Below are 18,089 nucleotides of genomic sequence, written 5' to 3'. Positions count from 1 at the left end.
TGTACAGAATCGCTCGACAGAGACAGACATTTATTGACGAACACTGAAGACATCGGCACTCACATCTAACACAAGTGGTGAACACAAAAACAGGCATTGAGACGGTGGACAGAGACACAAACGTGAACTTTAACAGGGACAATAACTGTAAACATGAACGTGAACAATGACTGACAGTAACGCACACACTGACAAGGGCTTAAATAATTACAAACATGGCAAGAATAAACTGATTCGGGTGTGCGCTTAATAACGTAGGCGTGGTTACAAATACACAATTAGCGACCACGTGACCAGTAAAAGAGGTGCGTTCCGTGACATCGGGGGGTTTTTTGGGGGGAGGAACAGAGATCCACTAAGCACAGGAACATGACCACAGCAACAAAAACCAATTATATTCTTCTAATAAATATTATACTCTTCCAATAAGTCTCACTTGTTGTATTGTGTTCAGCAGTGTCTGTCATACAACCCCTCTTCAAAACAACTGAACTATCGCACAATTAATTTTGATGCAACTGTAAATAGAGATATGACTTCTTATACATTCAAACAGGTGGTCATTTTAATGGGACATCATTTTCCAGCATAAGTTCATAGACCAATCATACAGTAGTCTACACATAGCTAAGCACCTGCCATGGCGTGAATTATCAGTTGATGGGTGGATTGAGCCACTCTACAGACCTAAACAGACTGTAGCTGCAGTTATCGATTCAAATTAGCATTATTTCTGTTATTATCAATAAATTGGTGTTAAACGTTGGCATTATTTTATAGCCTGTTGAACTTGATGCTAGCTAACTTAGTCCTGTTTAATAGTGCCAATTTACATTAGCAATGTCTTAGCAATGTCATGCACTGATGTCTTTTGGTCAATTTGAGCAACGTCTCTTATTAAACTATGAAAACAACCATTTTTAAGTACCAGTGCAGTAGTACAAGTATTATTGAACTTAGCTCTACATGCTTGCACAGGTTTGATGCTTAGTTTTTCTAAGTTGCTACTTCAGTCTCTTTGGGCAAACACAACTTACTCTACATAATAAAGAGTTCAATTCCAGAAGAATTGAACAGGATTTCGCATTCAAATGGGTCAGCACTACAGGTGTCTGACTTGATTTTAGCAAAAGTTTATTTTCTGACCCATCATTCACTGCAGCAGTTTCCTGGATGCAATGTTTTTTCTTGCATTTTTGTTTATATTTTTAAACTCACTAATGGATGTATTTAAAATGTAGTGAATTACAATACTTCATACAAAACATACTTAAGAAAAAGTAAAATGACAAATTGTAGAATGTACTTTAAAAAGTACAAGTACACAAAAAGGGGTGCTGTGCCCACAGAGAGAGAGAGAGAGTCTTCAATGTGAAGCTGATTACATCTCTTGCAAGTAATACAGTACACAAAACGATTTAATTACAAATAAAAGGACCTGATTACCGTTGGTGAATTTATATCATGTGAAATGGCATTAGATTACAGCCACAACCTACTGACGCCACCCAATTGAAAATTGGGAGATGGTGACAGTTTTCTATTAATCAAATTTTAATGGGGCCAAAACATGTGCATTACTCATTGTGTTTAACTGTTATAGTGTTACCTGGGATATAATGACTTTGGGAATTGGAAGGTCAGAACAGTATGCTGTGCAGTCTAAGCAAGCAGGCTACATGCATCTATGTCTTTGATTATCTACTATCTTTCACATGTACTGCCTATGTGTTTATTGATAAAATGTTTTCCATTTCATTACTTTGACAGAATACTACCTAGCTTTTGCAGTCATGTTTGATTCAATGACAGATTATAGTTAACTTCTCAATTTATTTGAACCGTCCTATCTTTCAATATTGATTTACAGCATTTAGCTGACATTATCCAAAGCAACTTACAATTATGACTGAGTACAACTTGAGCAATTGAGGGTTAAGGGCCTTGCGCAGGGGCCCAAGAGTGGCAACTTGGCAGTGGTGGGGCTTGAACAAGTAACCTTCAAATTACAAGTCAAGTACCTTAACCACTGAGCTGCTTTGTAGTTAGCTAAAAAGAAAGAAAGCAAATAGAAAATAGTAAAAAAGGTATTGTGTGAGGCAGTGGATCTAAAATTAAAAAGAACAGCAGTTTGATTAGCAGGTCATGGTGTCCTTGTTGATCTATATGCCCATTTTCGAGCACCTGCCTCTTTAAGAGTCTCTGCATGGCCCTACTAATCAGGAAGCCACAGTAGGCCAAAGAAGCATGTGTCATGATGATTCGCTATTTCTAGAAATACTACATGAAAAAGAAGCCTTTAAATGCTTCACACTGTGCATGCTGGGTGCACATGTACATGAAATACACAGAATTAAAACTAAACGTTTTTTAAAAAGTGATGAAATCTATAAAGCCAACCCCCCCCCAACAATTTAAGATGATTGTTATATTTACAAACAAAACATGTACACCCTCCACAAAGATAAAATAATAGCAATAATTCACAGCTGTAAAAACTGTTACGTGGAGAGAACATGAGCATCTCCCGTAGGCCCTGCCCCCCCGTTGCACCGATGACCAACATGAGGAACTTCTATTCCTAGTTGCCTCGATAGGTGATGTTAGTGAAAGTAGAAGTTGCACCTTTGTAGAGAGGGTTGTGGCCCTACAGTAAAGACAGATGAAAAGAGAAGATAATGTTTCAGACTGTAAAACTTTACCAATCCAGGCCCACACCTGACAGACATTCTGTAATCTTTACTCTCAAGCAGGAAAAAAAAAACTGGAGACAGTTGCAAGAGTGCTAAAGTGGAGACACTGTGGAGGAACTGGAGGCCAGATGTGGCTGTGATAGCCCCGTGTGAGTGCAAAGCTACACATCTCACCAGGACAGCCTAATTATAATGGCATCATTTAAAACAAACATGCCCTAGGGAGTGGAGGCATTCCTTTGTTCTATAGGCAAAACAGCATGCCACAGAGACAATAAAATCATACCGCCTACATCTATGATTTTTCAGGCAACTCTGAAATAGTAATACCCGCTGTTACAATTCTGTAAACAGGGTAGTTATGTGTTTGCTGGTTCAATGAATGTTTGTGTGCATGCAGCCCAACAAGCAAGTTGTTATTCATGGCTGGATGAGAAGTATTTGTAAATAAAAGTAACGGAGACTGATATGAGTAATTATGTGCGTGTCGGCAAGGTGCCAGGCCCACCGTGTCCCACTTGGCTCGTGCCCGCTCCTCCTCAAACTTGGCAAATTCACGACGGTCGTGGATAGTGACCAGCAGCTTCCAGATGAGCAAGGAGACCAGGCCCAGGATCAGTATAGCTCCAGCAACTGAGAGGAGCACCACCAGGATGTCTGGGCCTTTAGGGCAGTCTAGGGGAAGAGTGGCATGAAGAATCAGGCAAGAACAGCTAGGCTACAGTCATAAGTAAAACTAACATGAAAATGTACTAAAAACAGCCTTTTGGTATACATATATACAGATTTGTTCACTCAATAAATTCTGATAAACCATTATTTGTCTTTTAGCCCTCTAAATGACACACAAATGGTCTTGTATAATTTCACATTTTCTCTGATATCTACCATCTGTGTGTGCCTACATGCCCTTTATCCTTTCTGTGTGATTCTGTGGTACCCTTGATGCCATGTCAGCGTGTTCCACAGTAGCTTGAATGCTGTTTATTGCCTTGCTTTGCTATATGGGCTCCTCTCTGTGCTCTAGCGCTGTGTGTTGCTGAATAATTAATGGGGTGCATGTTGCACATGTGGCTCTGCTAAAGGAAAGGGGCAGACTCACTGCAGGCTCCATGCTTTTACAGGCCTAATGACCCACACACTCCCCATGGACTTAAAAAGCAGAAACTCTCTCTCTCACTTGCACACCCACCCACATCACCACCACCACCACCTTCACAATGGACAATTGACACAAAATTGGTAAGCCCCAAATCTGTATTTCTTCAGTCTTATATCACAAGAACATCACACAGCATTTAGTTACACACATTTATAATAGACTCTTCACCATGCACCTGTACACATTTTTGTTTTTGCTCACGTTTTGGCCATTGTGGGTGGAGCTTTACCTGGTTCTTTCACCACAGATAAAATAGACTTCCCACTGTTGTCCTCATAGTACTGAAACCTCTGCACACAGTCATCCTTATCCTTGTAGGTGCAGTTCACAGCATTCTTATCATGAAAGGCTGGAGTACAGATGAGTAAGAAGAAATTATGTTGTCCATTTAAAAGACATTTAGGACTAAAAATAAATTACAGCCAAGCATCTTACCTAGATCATCAACCAATGTAATTTCATCTCTGCAAATCCGAGCACAGCTACCATCCTCAAAAAGCTTCCCTCTTTTAAAATGCCTACACTCCACACATTCCCTTTAGAAATGGGAAAACAATCAACACAGTCTCTATATAATAGTATATGAGAAAGCAACTGGTACAAACACATCAATTAGCTATATATATTTAAAGTATAATTTCCGTTTAAAAGTCACTACTTCATAGGTAAGGACCTATGGTAATATAATCTAAATTAATACTTATTTTAGTATGAAACTTATTTTAGTATGACAAACTAGATAAAAATTCTGCTAATTTTAAATAAAAAACAGAAAAGAAATACAGTAAAAGACTGTCCAAAAACCAATTTGGAACCTGAGTCCTGGATGAGAATGGAGTACAGGCTTAGACACAAATGGACAGCTTTGTGGATGGTGAAACTTTTCACTGCAAAACAACTTGCAGTGTAGCTGTAGTGTCCTGTAGTTAATGTTAGTGTAGCCTGATCCCCCAATTTAATATGTTTAGAATTAACTAATCATTCTACAAGATGCAATCTTGGTGTCACCAGGATGCCCTGATTTGTGTAAAACAATGCGCAAAATCAAATTTAGGCCTATGTTACTGCAAGAAAATCACTACACATCTGGCTACGGGGTCTGGCTAAGGGTCTTTCTGACTGCTGAGAGTAAAGCTTACATAAGCTGCATATAACATAAGGATGACCCAGTTTATGTTGGATGGGGAGAATTTCTTGTGAACTAAATTAGTTACTTATCAAACTTTGGAATGGTAGTTTCAGGACTCATTTTGTATATTTTTATTATGTGCCCTGAAGAACAAGATTAACATACTTAGAATGAAACAGATTTAGGTTTCCTAGGCCTTCAAACAACTAATAATGTATAACAGGAACAGGTGCCCCATGATTATGCATTCACTCACTTCTTCATAGTGCAGGCATCAGGGCAGGTGGGGCATTTGTCACAGGTTGAGCCATAGGCGCCAGGCTGGGTGCACTCACAGATGCCACATACACACTGGCCATGGCCACTACACAGCAAACCCAGGCTGGACATGCAGGTGTCTGTGCGGCTAGAGCAGTTGCAGTTCTCACCCGTCCAGTCTGGCTCACACTGGCAGAAACCACACGAGCATGTTCCATGGCCTACGTAAGAACACAGAATTAACACAGGGCTTTAAGTGATGGAAGGGCTAGCCAGATTCAGAGTGGCTGAGGTAACAGATATCTCTGAAGTGATTCAGAGAAGAGGAAATAGGTAAATGTTGTACAGCCCTTGCGTTGAAGATTTACTCATACCCATAGTCTCATCTAATATGCATAATGGTTACAGGAGAAAGGTTTGGCCTATAATGCTTTCTGTGAAAACACGTCTTTCTCTGTTTAGATACAGGTTTGCCCATAAAAAGCTTGTGAAGGTGTGCCCACAGAAGCAGAGCTCACTCCTACTGCATCCTTGGAAGATTTATGCAATTCACACACCATAATCCCAGAGGTATACATTTCAGGCCTTGCCAAAATGTACCAGTCTCCCTTTATATCATACAACATTTCAAAGTGGAATCTTCCTGTTGAGAAGCATTTGGAATTTCACAATAATGTGAAGAAGCAAAATAATATGTCCTTTTATTAACTTTTCACCTTTCACAGAATGCCGAGGAAATAGTAATACTAAACGTTAGTTTTATAGCAAAAGAGAACATTAGATCTATATTTTTAAAGTAAAGTAGTGTTAATGTGAGTTTACATGCATATTTACTACAGTTTTCAAAACAATTCTCACTTTCTTTTCAGTATAACTGCAGAACATCAGGAAACAAGAAACCAGAAAAATATATACAATGGCCACATCTAGAGCCAACCCCCCCCCCAGTACTTTAAGACAAACATTTCACTGCCTATAATCACCCATGCCACAGAAAAACAACCCCCCTGAAATTATTCTAGCTCAGCCAAGCCAGACATCAGTGTACTCCTTCACCGGGCCAGCTATTTTAGTGCTCTGACATCATCAGTGCATGACAATGCAGAAAGGCATTTTCTCAATAATCACTGGGCTTTAGAGAATATGGTAAATAAGGCCTTACTTGTGCTGTGGTAATGGTGAGTGAGTAAGCTTGTTTTAAATGAAAACACAGTGAAGCACTATGTTACTTAAAGTCAGGCGGCTCTACACTGAGGATCAAAGTAGGGTAGTTAACTTGACAGGCACATACGGTGGTAGCCAGCCAAGTTTCTCCATGTGGCGCATTACTGGAAGCACTGGCCTCTTCCATCCTGAGTCACTGCCCATAACACATCGCCCAGGTTCCCTGGCAGGCCAGTGTAGGGCTGAGCCCCTACACACCTCCACACATCATGTTTATTTTGCTAAAGCAGCTGGTTTGCTGGGCAGAGCCAAAAGACATCCAGTGTTATAGCAAGTAATTCCTCCCAAATGAGGTCTTCAACAAACACAGCAGGGCACTCTGCTGCAATGACATTCCTCCTCTGAGACTAACTACATGAGAAGAGAAGTGCGAGGGAGATGTCTTTATAATGGGTAAAGACCATCCTATCGCTTGAGTATTTTGCACATGCAGATTAAAATAACAAACAAACAAACAAACACAAGGCCAGACATGGGGAATGGCTCTATGCCTCGTACCTGAGCACAGCTCTCCTTTGTACCGCAGACAGTTGAAGTCGTCACACTCACATCTCTTGCCCCACACCTTGCCGAAGTCGTTGCTGTGACACACACACTGGCCGCACACACAGTCGCCGCGACCGCTGCACACCAACGCATTGGGGCTGCTGCATGTGTCCTGCTTGCTGGGACCATAGTCACCCTCTGCGCACTCACACTGTGGGCCCAGTCGGCCCGGGTGGCACAGGCAGAGGCCGCACTCATAGGTGCCATTGCCATGGTGGCAGACGGGGCTGTTGGGCTGGCTGTGAGCCTGGCACTTACACTCGCACTCAAAGTCGACAGTGATCAGGAGTGCATCCTTGAAGCCCACAGGTTTAATAGTAAAAGTCTTGAGCTTTTCCTTGGGGCAGCCCCTGGCATGGGCCTCTACGCTGAAGGACACCTACATGGACAAGGACAGACAGTCGTTTACATTGTGTAGGAATAGACGTTAAACGTGGCAACAAATGCATGATGTTACAATAATGCAAAGGCTCCTGACTGAGCAGAAATGGTATTTTTTTTATATGTGTGTGTGTGTGCGCGCTATGAGTTTTATCCTCCCCCATTCCTGGTGATGAGGGTAGAAATGTGTTAATGTGTTGATGTTCTTATGTGCAAGCTTAGGTAATGCTTAACATGGTGACTCAGAGAAACAGAGCAGAAAAAGGCAGGAAACAGGCACAGCAGATATACTCAAATACATCCTTTCACGCATCCTGTAAGTATGTGTGCGTGCGTGCGTGCGTGCGTAATCATTTACCAGTACAGCAAACTGAGGCAACTGAACCCACAAAACAATATGCAAGTCATCTATCATGGTGAATGTACATCAGAAAGGCATGTTCATCTGTGCTCTTCCTTATTTGGGGATGTGTGAGGACAAATTCCACAAACTGAACAACTGAATAAGGCGGAGTGACGTTTGAATGAAAAAGAAACATGCTTTCAGAGAACTTTGGGTTGAGCAGCTGAAAAATTATTCACACACACACACACACACACACACACACACACACACACACATATATATACACATAAAGAGAAAGAAGATTAGAGAGGGAAGGAAGGACTGTGAATGAGAAAAAGACTGAATAAATAGTATTAATAAATAGAATTAATAAGTATGAAGAGAGAAAAGGGCACTGACTGTGTCTCCTCTCTTGAGCCCAGAGCATGACCTAAGCCCAGGAATGACCTCTCCATTTATACACGTGGCATTGAAGGACAGGCTCAATTCCTCTGGGACATTGAGAAGCTCCAGTTCAACCTTAGAGCGAATTTTCTGCGGTCCAACACCATAAAACAGAGATAAGTCCATTAGATTTCATAACTTTTGCACTTGCACAACATTCAAGTAAATTTGTGTATAAAGGTATATCACAATGTCATGCTAAAATAAACACAGAAGTTTCCTTTGTACTTACAGCATATGCGTCTTGAATCAGTTGGATCACATTGCGAGAATCTTCTGACAGGGTACCGACTGCAGTGCCAGGGATCAGATTGCTGTAATTCTGTCAGGCAGAATAGAATAGAAAGATAGGTAATGAAGTATTCCAAACTTGAAATAAATAAAACATTTTACAGCAACAACAACTTTCTTTTAAAAAACTGCCTTTCAGTCAATGATCATTGCAATTCATACCTTGTATAGTGACAACACAGGACTGGTTACAGCAAAGATTAGATTTATATTGTTCTCTGACATTTTCTCTGTGATCAGGGCCAATGATGGGTAGTCCTGGAAGATCATTTAAAGATCATTTGTAAATCTAAACAAATGTTTTTTTCTTGCATTGACATGCTAATGAGCATGATAAAGATTAAAACTGCTGTAAAGACTGTACCATTGTTGTGGACATGTTGTAAATGTTGTCTGTGCCCACATGGCACTGGCCATCGTTAGGCCGCACAATGCCTGCCAGGCGCCCATCTAGTGCTACATGGGTCTTAGCATCCGTGGTGAACACCAGCAGGTGAGAAGCACCTGGCCGCCAGCCAATCTTCTCCTGAAAATGAGATTTAATTTACAATTAAATACTATTGGTTTCTTATTGCATCATGGCTGAACATGGGAACTTTTGATGTGGCCCACTTTGCACACAGCTGCTTGGATGATGGCATCAAAGCCTCCCTCTGGGGCATCCCTGTTCCGAGAAACCTTCTGCTTCTTCACCTCCTCTGTGAAGCGGCCCACCTCCTCTGTCAGAGACAGGACGTGTCTGTAGCCAAACTGTGGTTGACATTTGTACGGGATCCTATAGCCATCAGAAGACAAATGACTGCTTAGGGTTGCCATAGCAACTGGCAGGGCCATGTCACAAAGGTTAAAGTGAGGTTTACCAAAATGGGGGGGGGGGGGGGGGAGCTATACATGGGATTTATGATATGACCATGCTGTCAACACAGAGAGATAACCCATGAGAGTCATCATGGTAAAAATCGGCACGTTTGGATGAGCTCAGTCTGGACAAGAGTGCCTGTCTGCCACAGATCCTTTAATGAAACCACTGAGTCAAGGCTTACACACATCACTTAAATGACCATATTCAAGTAGGACTTTAATCATTACCTTTATGGTGACACACTGTTAGAAGCATTTTGGTCATGTCACGCAAAGGATGGCAAATACAGACAATGTTTAACTCAAAATGCTGTGTTTGTCCTCAGGCACACAGACACTCCCCTATACTTTAAGGAAATACCATGAGCTACCATCTATGCAACGGATATAATCCAGTTTCTGGCATTGTCAATCACTCACGAGTAGCATGGGTTCTTCACAGCCTCGGGTGGGGAGATGTACATATACGGAGACACGGGTTTGTCCACGAAGGCCCCAAAGCCCATGCGCAGATTGCTGGTGGTTTTACTCATCTCCTCAGCCAACCCTTTCCCAAGCCTCCTCAGCTGGGACAGGTCATCATTCATAGAGTAGGAGAGGTCCATCAGATAGTACAGATCCACAGGGTAGTCCTCCACCTGTCGCACCTGCAGCGTGAACTGCTTGGTGTCATCTACGGAAGATAAGATACAAATGGTAGCGGGAACAGTCCTTAGAGTCGGTCACTTACAAACTGTTGCAATGATCTATATCTCATGGTATGTAGCAGGTGGACCGAGCATAGTGTGTGTCATGTAAAGTTTCTCCAAGTAACCCTGGCCCCGTCCATAGAAGTGTTGATTTCAGGTTGGGTTGGACTCACCAGGTCTCAGGGTTATGTACAGTTTCTGGGGTCGGATCTGTGTGACCTCAGTGGTGGCTCCAGAGGCTTTGTCACTTAGAGGTCTGTCTTCTTTAACCAGCAGCTGGCTGGTGGGGTACTCCAGTGCTCCTCTCCTGCATCCAGCCTTTATGAGGTTCCTCTCCAGGTCACAGCGGGAGGCACCAGGGGTATTTAGCCCAAACTCCTGATATGACATCATGGGTTTTCACAAACTCACAAAAATTTCCTCATAGTGGGACATAGTGGTAGATATTGGTAAAAAATAGTTTAATATGAAAATATCGTCACATAACTAGTGACAAGACATCTGCAAACTATAAATTAATGATTCACAGCTATACAAGAACAAAAAGACTACACAGAAAAAGAACATCTATTTTCAACCACATTTGTCACAAGAAAAGAATCAAACAAAATTCTGTATCTGGACTTATTAGTTATTGTGTTCCTCATGTCTAGTGAAGTGTACATGCTGGTCACATCTCTGAAACAGATGTTTTCATATGGCTTGGCAAAGGTGGTGGGTCACACCTCTTGGAAACACCATGCACAGGAATGATGCACTGCTAAACACTGCTGACATGTGCTGGCTCCTCGAGATGTACAAATATTGGAGCCTGAAACAAATAAAAATATTGATTGTAGTTCGTTGATTACACACACACACACACACACACACACACACACACACACACACACACAGCATTTATTTATTTTTTTAAATTATTATTTATTCTTGAGTCTTGAGATATAATCATACAACATTCTCACGATATTACATTATTTCAGTTCCATTTGAAATAGCAGATGTGAACAAAAAACAAACAAACAAACAAACCCATAAGCATATCATTCACATGCTTTGTGCAAGCTCTTGTGGAATCCGAGGCCACTTATCCGAACTGAACTGTCAAATACAGTTTGATTAAAGTTTGGTCAAATACGCTGTCGGATTTAGCGCTCTAAAGCCACATGGAAACGTCAATTGTAAAGGGACCGATGAATAAATTCTTCAGTTGGTCGGGGGAAAATAAGTCCCCCCCCCCCGAAAAAAAAAGATAGAGAAAAGAAAAAAGTCCTAATACTAGAGAAATATAAACGATACACATAAAATTCAACTAATAATAACGTTATTTTAAACATTATTTTCCGTTCAGTAGGCTGTTTAGTTTATTGACTACGTGCAACATCTAAACACGGCTGTACGCTTAGAAGTTTCCTGGATGGACAGACTAGTCTTTCAAAACCCCTAAAGCATATTATGCCAATCAATTATCTAACAGGTCGACGACATTCTAAGCGATAAAACTGGACAGGTTTAGCGATAAAACAAAAAGGAAAATCGGACTCACCAAGAGCACAATCTGTTAGGAGTAAAACAAGATAATAAATCCATACATTTAGCGCGAGTAAAACTGGCATTTTATTCGTCTGGAGTAAACAAGCCGCTCCTCAGACGCGCGCCTTTGCCAACTGGCCTTTCATGTGCTGGTGTTCGCTTTTCCCTTCTAGCGGAAACAAGTATCAAAAAAATGAGTAAACTGTAGCGAAGAGGTTTTTTACTAGCAAAGTAAGGACGAGGTGGGGCCACACTCTGCCTTAACTGACAGTTTGATTGTTGGTAGCTCTTCTGTTTTGTTGAATCTTTCATGAGTGAACATATTAATTGGATAATGCTGTTTTAGGTGATCTTTACATTTTAAACATCTTGTGAAAAAGAAAATTTGTTTGTTTGTTTGATTGCTCAAGCAAGTAGCCAAGTTCACATCTGAGCCTTCCAAATACTTTGTGGTTTTCGTTCTAGTGTCCCACGTGACCAATTGAAAACGCACAATACGTAATGAGATTTTTTTTTTCCGGAAAAGATGACGGGAACATCTTGCAATAAGTGAACAGTACACAGTTTCATTATTAAACATTTTTGTAAGTAATATTGTAAAGGAAAAAATACATATTTTCCTTAAACTGTCCATCTGGTCCCTCGCCTGGTCTGGTTGTCCTTCATCAGGGCCCTGGGGCACGTTTCTCAGAATGAGTGACATAGATTGCTGAGAAGCAGTACACTTGATTTAGAGATACATGAGAACACATAGATGGCTAAGCAGATGCGTAAGAGGAACTATGTAAATGATATAGCAAATGCAACTAATGCAAATGAGACTACTAGCCATCTGCCACTAGCTCAAACTATATTTGACATAGCCTTGCACATATCTAAGACTAGACATGCTAACATGACAGAGAATATATCTTTAATATAGGTGGATAGAATAAACTCGTTTACTGTAAAAAGAACTGCATTGTAGGAAATTCTAATAAATATCTAAGAATACTGTATAATTTCAGCCATAGGCACAACTCTGATATTAAAACTATTAAAACAAACAAATGTTTTGCTTTGGAGGGCATGCAATTGAAGGGGGTGGATTCTTGGGTTGGGCCGATATATGGTTCCATAGTCCATCGACAATGGCTGACAGACACACCCCCTCAACCTACTCCGATCCTGCATACTCTGACTATGGTTTACAATGACAAATCTTTAATTCTGATTTTCCTGTGTTCAACAAACGGATCAACAAGCCTTCTCTTGGTTTGGCCAGTGTAAAACTGATTAAATCTCTTGCAGGTAATACAGCAGACAATACCCACAGTAATGCATGAAGAGGCATGGGTGATGATAATTGATCTTTTTGTGCCAGTTATTTTTGATGGCTGTGTTAAATGTACATTTAGCACATCTAGTGTTGTTATTATCTGAATGGCCATTTAACTCACTCTTGACTAGCATGTCTTTGATGTTTTTGTCTCAGCTGAGATTAGTGGAGAATCCTTAAAAAGCCATGCTGTCTGTGCATCAACCTGAAGGATTCTGAAGTGTTTAAGTATAATATTAGCCACTTTTATTTGTAGGATGATAAGTCAGCACCAATGCAATTCATGACAACAGGAATTCTTCTTAACAGTAGATTTTTTATAAGCCAGTGTTTTCACTCTTTGAACATGTAAAACACAAGCAATGGCATCATCTATGACTTCCTTATGAAACCCAGTTTATACAATATTGACACATTTCCATAATTCTATGGAGGAAGTCTTCATTCTCACTCAGATGCACTTCAGTCTTAGTAGCTGTGAGTAAGGGATAGAGTTTGCAGGCCGTGGAATGTGAAGAATTGTATTGTAAGTAGGAATGAAAGTTCTTAGGTATATAATAGATGGTGGTAGAAATACTAAGGGTAGCGTCCCCGCATCCTGCTCTGCCTCTTCAACATGACAGAACATCGACTGCCGAAGGATGCCTGGGACGAAAGGTAAAAAGAAGAATGGGAAGAAAGGACGTAAAAATACTTTCACAGCCCTCGCAGGAAAACCCTCCATACTCTTGGGCACATTCCAGACTCCCACAACAGGGGAAAGTGCTGCAGGAGGATTTTTGGGGGGCCCTGAGTGTGGTCCAGGATTGTACTCTGTGAAGTCCTACAGACCTGAGACGGACTACTGGGACTGGTACGGTGACGACCAGTACCAGGAGTTTGACTCAGCAGGCTCCTATGTGGACTACCAGGAAGGCTATGCGGATCGTGGAGAGAGTAGGGAGTTTATTGACGTTAGTTTCCAGTTGGACTCGGAATTTCACAGTGTGGGAGATCTTGATGGAGGTGGAGGAAGTCTTCTATAAGGATCCTCCCTCTGCTATGGACACCGCGTCAGCAGACTCCAAGAGCGACGAGCCTTCGGCAACCAAGGCTCCACCCAAGGCTCCGCCCCGGGTGTTTTGCTCTGGAGCCAGTAAGCTGCCCTGTGTGAATCACAGAGAGGCAGCATCATCATCTCATCAGGACACTCCCTTACCTAAGGAACACAGCCCCAGAGCTTGTGCACTCATGCCTAAGCCTTGTAGAGGGAAGAGGGAGCATCACCAGTGCCCACCCCAGAGACAGGCAAAACAGCTGGTGCGCCTCCTGGCCAGTTTGCACCTAAGCTAGGAGAGCCACCACCGCCTGAACCATCAAGGGGCAGTCCCCCACAGGTCTGATGGACTTCAACCCAACCGATGAATGGGGGACAGACTGCAGTTCCTGCTGGCTTCCCTGGACTTTTTCACTTTCCATCGTGTAATTTTGTGCATTTACCGGTTCCTGTCACAGTACCTATCCATGTCACCCTTAGTGTACCAATCGCTTTGCCCGTTCCCATTAGTGTAACCATCCCTGTGTTTGTTGTTGTCTTTGTCCCGGTCTTCCTTCCCTCTGGCTCGTATGGGATCACTTGGTCCTCCTGCCTCACCATTTGGTATAGGTTTCATGGCCATGGCCCAATAGGCTGGTGCGCTGGGATTCGCACCATTGGGGAGGGGCTCTGTCACAATACGGCCCCTCCCCCTGAAAGATCTTCGTGTGTGTGTGTGTGTGTGTGTGTTTTTGCATGGTCATGCCCTCACATGTTTCTCACCTGATCCTTATTTTGTGTCATTATCGTGCCCCTATTGTCTCTTGTCTTGTCATGGATGTTGTCGATGTTTAACCCCGATAGCCTGTGAGCTACGTCTTCTGTGCTGTATTTGCTAGTAAACGTATGTCTCTATTTTACTCAACTCGCCCCCGCATCCTGCCCTGCCTCTTCAACGTGACACAGAGCTGGCTGGAACCTGGAGAAGGAAGAAATGAACAGTTGGAGGTTTTCAAATATGCATGTAGCAAAACCAAAAATGTCATTAGTGTATCTCAGAAATACTAAGGGTATGGGTTCAGGTAGAGGCACCTGTATCCTTTCATATCAAGTCAAACTGATGACTCAGACAGCTCCAGGCTTGTTATATATAGCCCTCTGCACCTTAGCAAGCTCTCCACTAGGGACTGTGAGTGGCTGCAACCTATGGGAAAACAGGGGAGTCTCAGTTACAGTGCTGGCAATGGCAACATGGATATCTGAAGGCACTACGCAGTTACTCTATACAGTCAACCCCACAATTATTGGCACACCATATTAATGAGGAGTAAAATGGTTCACCTTTTGATGAATTAGCTTAATCTCACACTGAAAAAAAGGGAAAAATCCAAACTTTAATTTAAGTTTATTTTGAAAAAATAATCCCTGATCAAGAAATAATTATTTTTAACAAACTATATGTGACATAAACAAAACCACATGTGGCAATGAAAAAGCCATGGTTTTGTCATTGCAAGGATTTCTTTATCTGAATGGTTGCCTTCAAACAAGTGACATTGTTTATCAGATATAGACAGCATGAGTTAACACATACATACTATATGATGCTATTTGTGTCATCTTTTTGCTCAAATATATTTGACTCCAGACCTTAACAGCAATATCTGATTCGGGATTTTGTAATCAGTAGTAGTTAATTGATGTCATAGAACATAGGTATTGAATTCACAACTGCCAAGGTCCAGGGACTACAGATTTCCCAATTGGTTACATTAACTAATCAATAACAAACAGTGATTAAAACATCCAGGACTGTACATGCGTTTTGAGTTCAGAAGGATATGGCTCTGCATTTGCTTAGTGTCTGATGAAAGGACCATTCTTGGCTGGATATTTTTGGGTGGTGGACCACCAGAGCTGAAAAGCATGCAGAATCAAATTCCGGATTAAATTAGCAGTTGACTGGGTGATACTGAAACCATGGTAGGATTCTTACCTTTTGTATTTGAACTTATACACCACTACACAATTACTTTTAACCCAACAATGGCAGTGCTTTATAATTAGGCTGTGCTTGATACCCTTGCACCAGCTCAAAACCTACCAATTCAGTGTGAGTTCTGTACTGAGAATAAATCACCACTCAAACAGAGGGTAGAAGGAAAACTGGGCAACATTATGAATTAAGAATTATGAGCTGTTTTTTACTTTTTATAATTAATATCAATAGCTTTTGTGGTTTGATCAAATTAAAACCATTTTTAAGATAAGCTTCTTGGGCTTCTGAAATATGACTTCTTTGCAGTGAGGATTTCGCCTTTACTAAATTTGCCTCATTAGCCTTATTTTTGCAGATATCAGCACATAGAATATAGTTGTATCTAAATGGAAGCATTTTGGCTTGTGACTGTTTTAGAATTTTGAAAACATGGCCCAAATATTATGGCAACAGTTTTACTGTTTGTTCTACAGCAGGGCAACATTATGTGTGTGGACAAATGAATATGGTATAAAAACAGATAGATGAGGAAGTGAGATATACATACAAAATGTCCACATGTTTAGTCATTCCACCCAAACAGTAAGTGCCTTTTTGTCACAGGGTTAAATTAGGCTGCTGAACAGATGTTTCTGATCATTTGGACTGAATTGTATTGAATTTTACTCATGAATTTTACTTATTCATAGTCTCATATAGCATTAGGAGCTTTCTTAAAATGGGACATGCAACATGGCTGAAGCAGGTTGGAGCAGATCTATTTCTCTAGGGCCATATCAGCTATGCAAGATCTGTTTCTCCAGGGCTGTATCAACCACTCCAGATCTGTTTGTCAAGTGCCGAATCAACTACTCCAGATCTGTTTCTCTAATGACATATCAACTATGGCCATTTAAACAACTCCAGATATGTTTCTCTAAGGCCATATTAAGTACTTCAGATCTGTTTCTTTAGGGCCATATCAACTACTCAGAACTGTTTCTCTAAGACCATATTAAGTACTCCAGATCTGTTTCTCTAGGGCCATATCAACTACTCAGAACTGTTTCTCTAAAGCCATATTAAGTACTCCAGATCTGTTTCTCTAGGGCCATATCAACTACTCCAGAACTACTTTTTACTCCAGAGTAAAAAAGGTTCTAAGAGAAAAATAATAATTTAAAATCTCAGTTATCTTCTGAATTATGTTTTATACTACTATTAATGAAAACTATGGTCATTAAATGTCTTTCAAGTAAAATTCAATTATATGCACCAGGTAGGCCCTTAAAAAGCTAAAATAGCCCACAGTTTTAATAATAATAATATTTTAAATATTAAACTTTAAAATAATAAATTTAAAGTGTATCATTATGACTATTATGACAATATAGGATATAGGAAATTGTTACATCATACAAAGTGATACAAAGTACACTTTGATACATGGAACTACTACATAATGAAGCATTATAAAGGTATACCATCACCTGAAACCTTGAACTGATCTAGTTTACAGTTTGTTATATTATGATGTTGATGTTCTAAAGTTGTGGATTAGAGGCATGAACTTGGAAATACATAACTATAGTTTCATCCCACTGTACAGTATGTTCAGTGTGAAAGAATTTGTTTATAAAGGTATAACGTGTCTGACCAGATTTTATACCTTGAAGTGAAATTATTCATTAAAATGATCTTTTTAGCTATTCCAAAATTGCATTAGCCTAACAATACTCTGTTTTTTAAATGTCAAACTGTCATAGTCTAGGTGATGTAAATAAATAGGTAATCTAGAACCTCTTTCCCTAGTTTGGTATAAGATTCCAATTACACATAACCTGTGGTTTCTTCTTGACCTCATTAATGAGGATGTGCCATTTTCAGTTTTTATATAATGCTAATTTTAATTATGTTTCCAGTATACCCTTCAGTGGATAACTAAGACTCCACCCATGTGTTTTTCAATTGGCAGATTTTAGGGGCTCTCATAGACAAAGCTACAAGGTTGCTGCTGTTCTATCTTTAGAAAGACTATCAGAATTCTCTGGGCCTGGATGGACAGGACAAGTGTGGTTAGAAGGATGAGAGAGGGAGGGCCTATTCAGCATTCCCGAGAGAGAGAGAGAGAGAGAGAGAGAGAGAGAGAGAGAGAGAGAGAGAGAGAGAGAGAGAGAGAGAGAGAGAGGAGGAGAGAGAGAGAGAGGGAGAGAGATTTACA

At 40.8% G+C, this 18,089-nt stretch overlaps 1 protein-coding gene across 2 annotated transcripts; it reads right to left on the bottom strand.

The window, feature by feature from the left end:
- Positions 1-1,117: 1,117 nt before the first annotated feature.
- Positions 1,118-11,963, bottom strand: itgb3b (integrin beta 3b). Of its 2 annotated transcripts, XM_027002698.3 has the most exons (15): positions 11,571-11,963; positions 10,750-10,835; positions 10,198-10,402; positions 9,756-10,008; positions 9,087-9,249; positions 8,839-9,000; positions 8,637-8,732; positions 8,416-8,505; positions 8,139-8,273; positions 6,965-7,391; positions 5,241-5,463; positions 4,291-4,391; positions 4,085-4,204; positions 3,202-3,368; positions 1,118-2,647 (listed from the first exon to the last, which is right to left on the bottom strand). In XM_027002698.3, exons 1-15 carry the CDS (start codon positions 11,638-11,640, stop codon positions 2,582-2,584), a joined length of 2,364 nt encoding a protein of 787 aa, XP_026858499.1. In that variant the 5' UTR covers positions 11,641-11,963; the 3' UTR covers positions 1,118-2,581. The 2 variants fall into 2 exon arrangements, with proteins under 2 accessions (XP_026858499.1, XP_081553926.1); XM_081697800.1 differs by lacking the exon at positions 8,637-8,732.
- Between the last annotated feature and the right edge of the window lie 6,126 nt (positions 11,964-18,089).

Source organism: Electrophorus electricus, chromosome 15, assembly GCF_041902795.1.
Source record: "Electrophorus electricus isolate QZ-2024a chromosome 15, ASM4190279v1, whole genome shotgun sequence".
In the NCBI taxonomy this organism is placed as follows: domain Eukaryota; kingdom Metazoa; phylum Chordata; class Actinopteri; order Gymnotiformes; family Gymnotidae; genus Electrophorus; species Electrophorus electricus.
Note: the sequence above shows the minus strand (reverse complement) of the source record. Positions and strands in the feature narration are given on the sequence as shown.

Coding starts and splice junctions, on each gene's coding strand:
- itgb3b (XM_027002698.3), bottom strand. CDS start 11,640: ATGCCAGTTTTACTCGCGCTAAATGTATGGATTTATTATCTTGTTTTA. Junction 10,836..11,570: donor CCTAACAGATTGTGCTCTTG/GTGAGTCCGATT, acceptor TATTTGTTTCAG/GCTCCAATATTTGTACATCT. Junction 10,403..10,749: donor GTGCATGGTGTTTCCAAGAG/GTGTGACCCACC, acceptor ATGTCATATCAG/GAGTTTGGGCTAAATACCCC.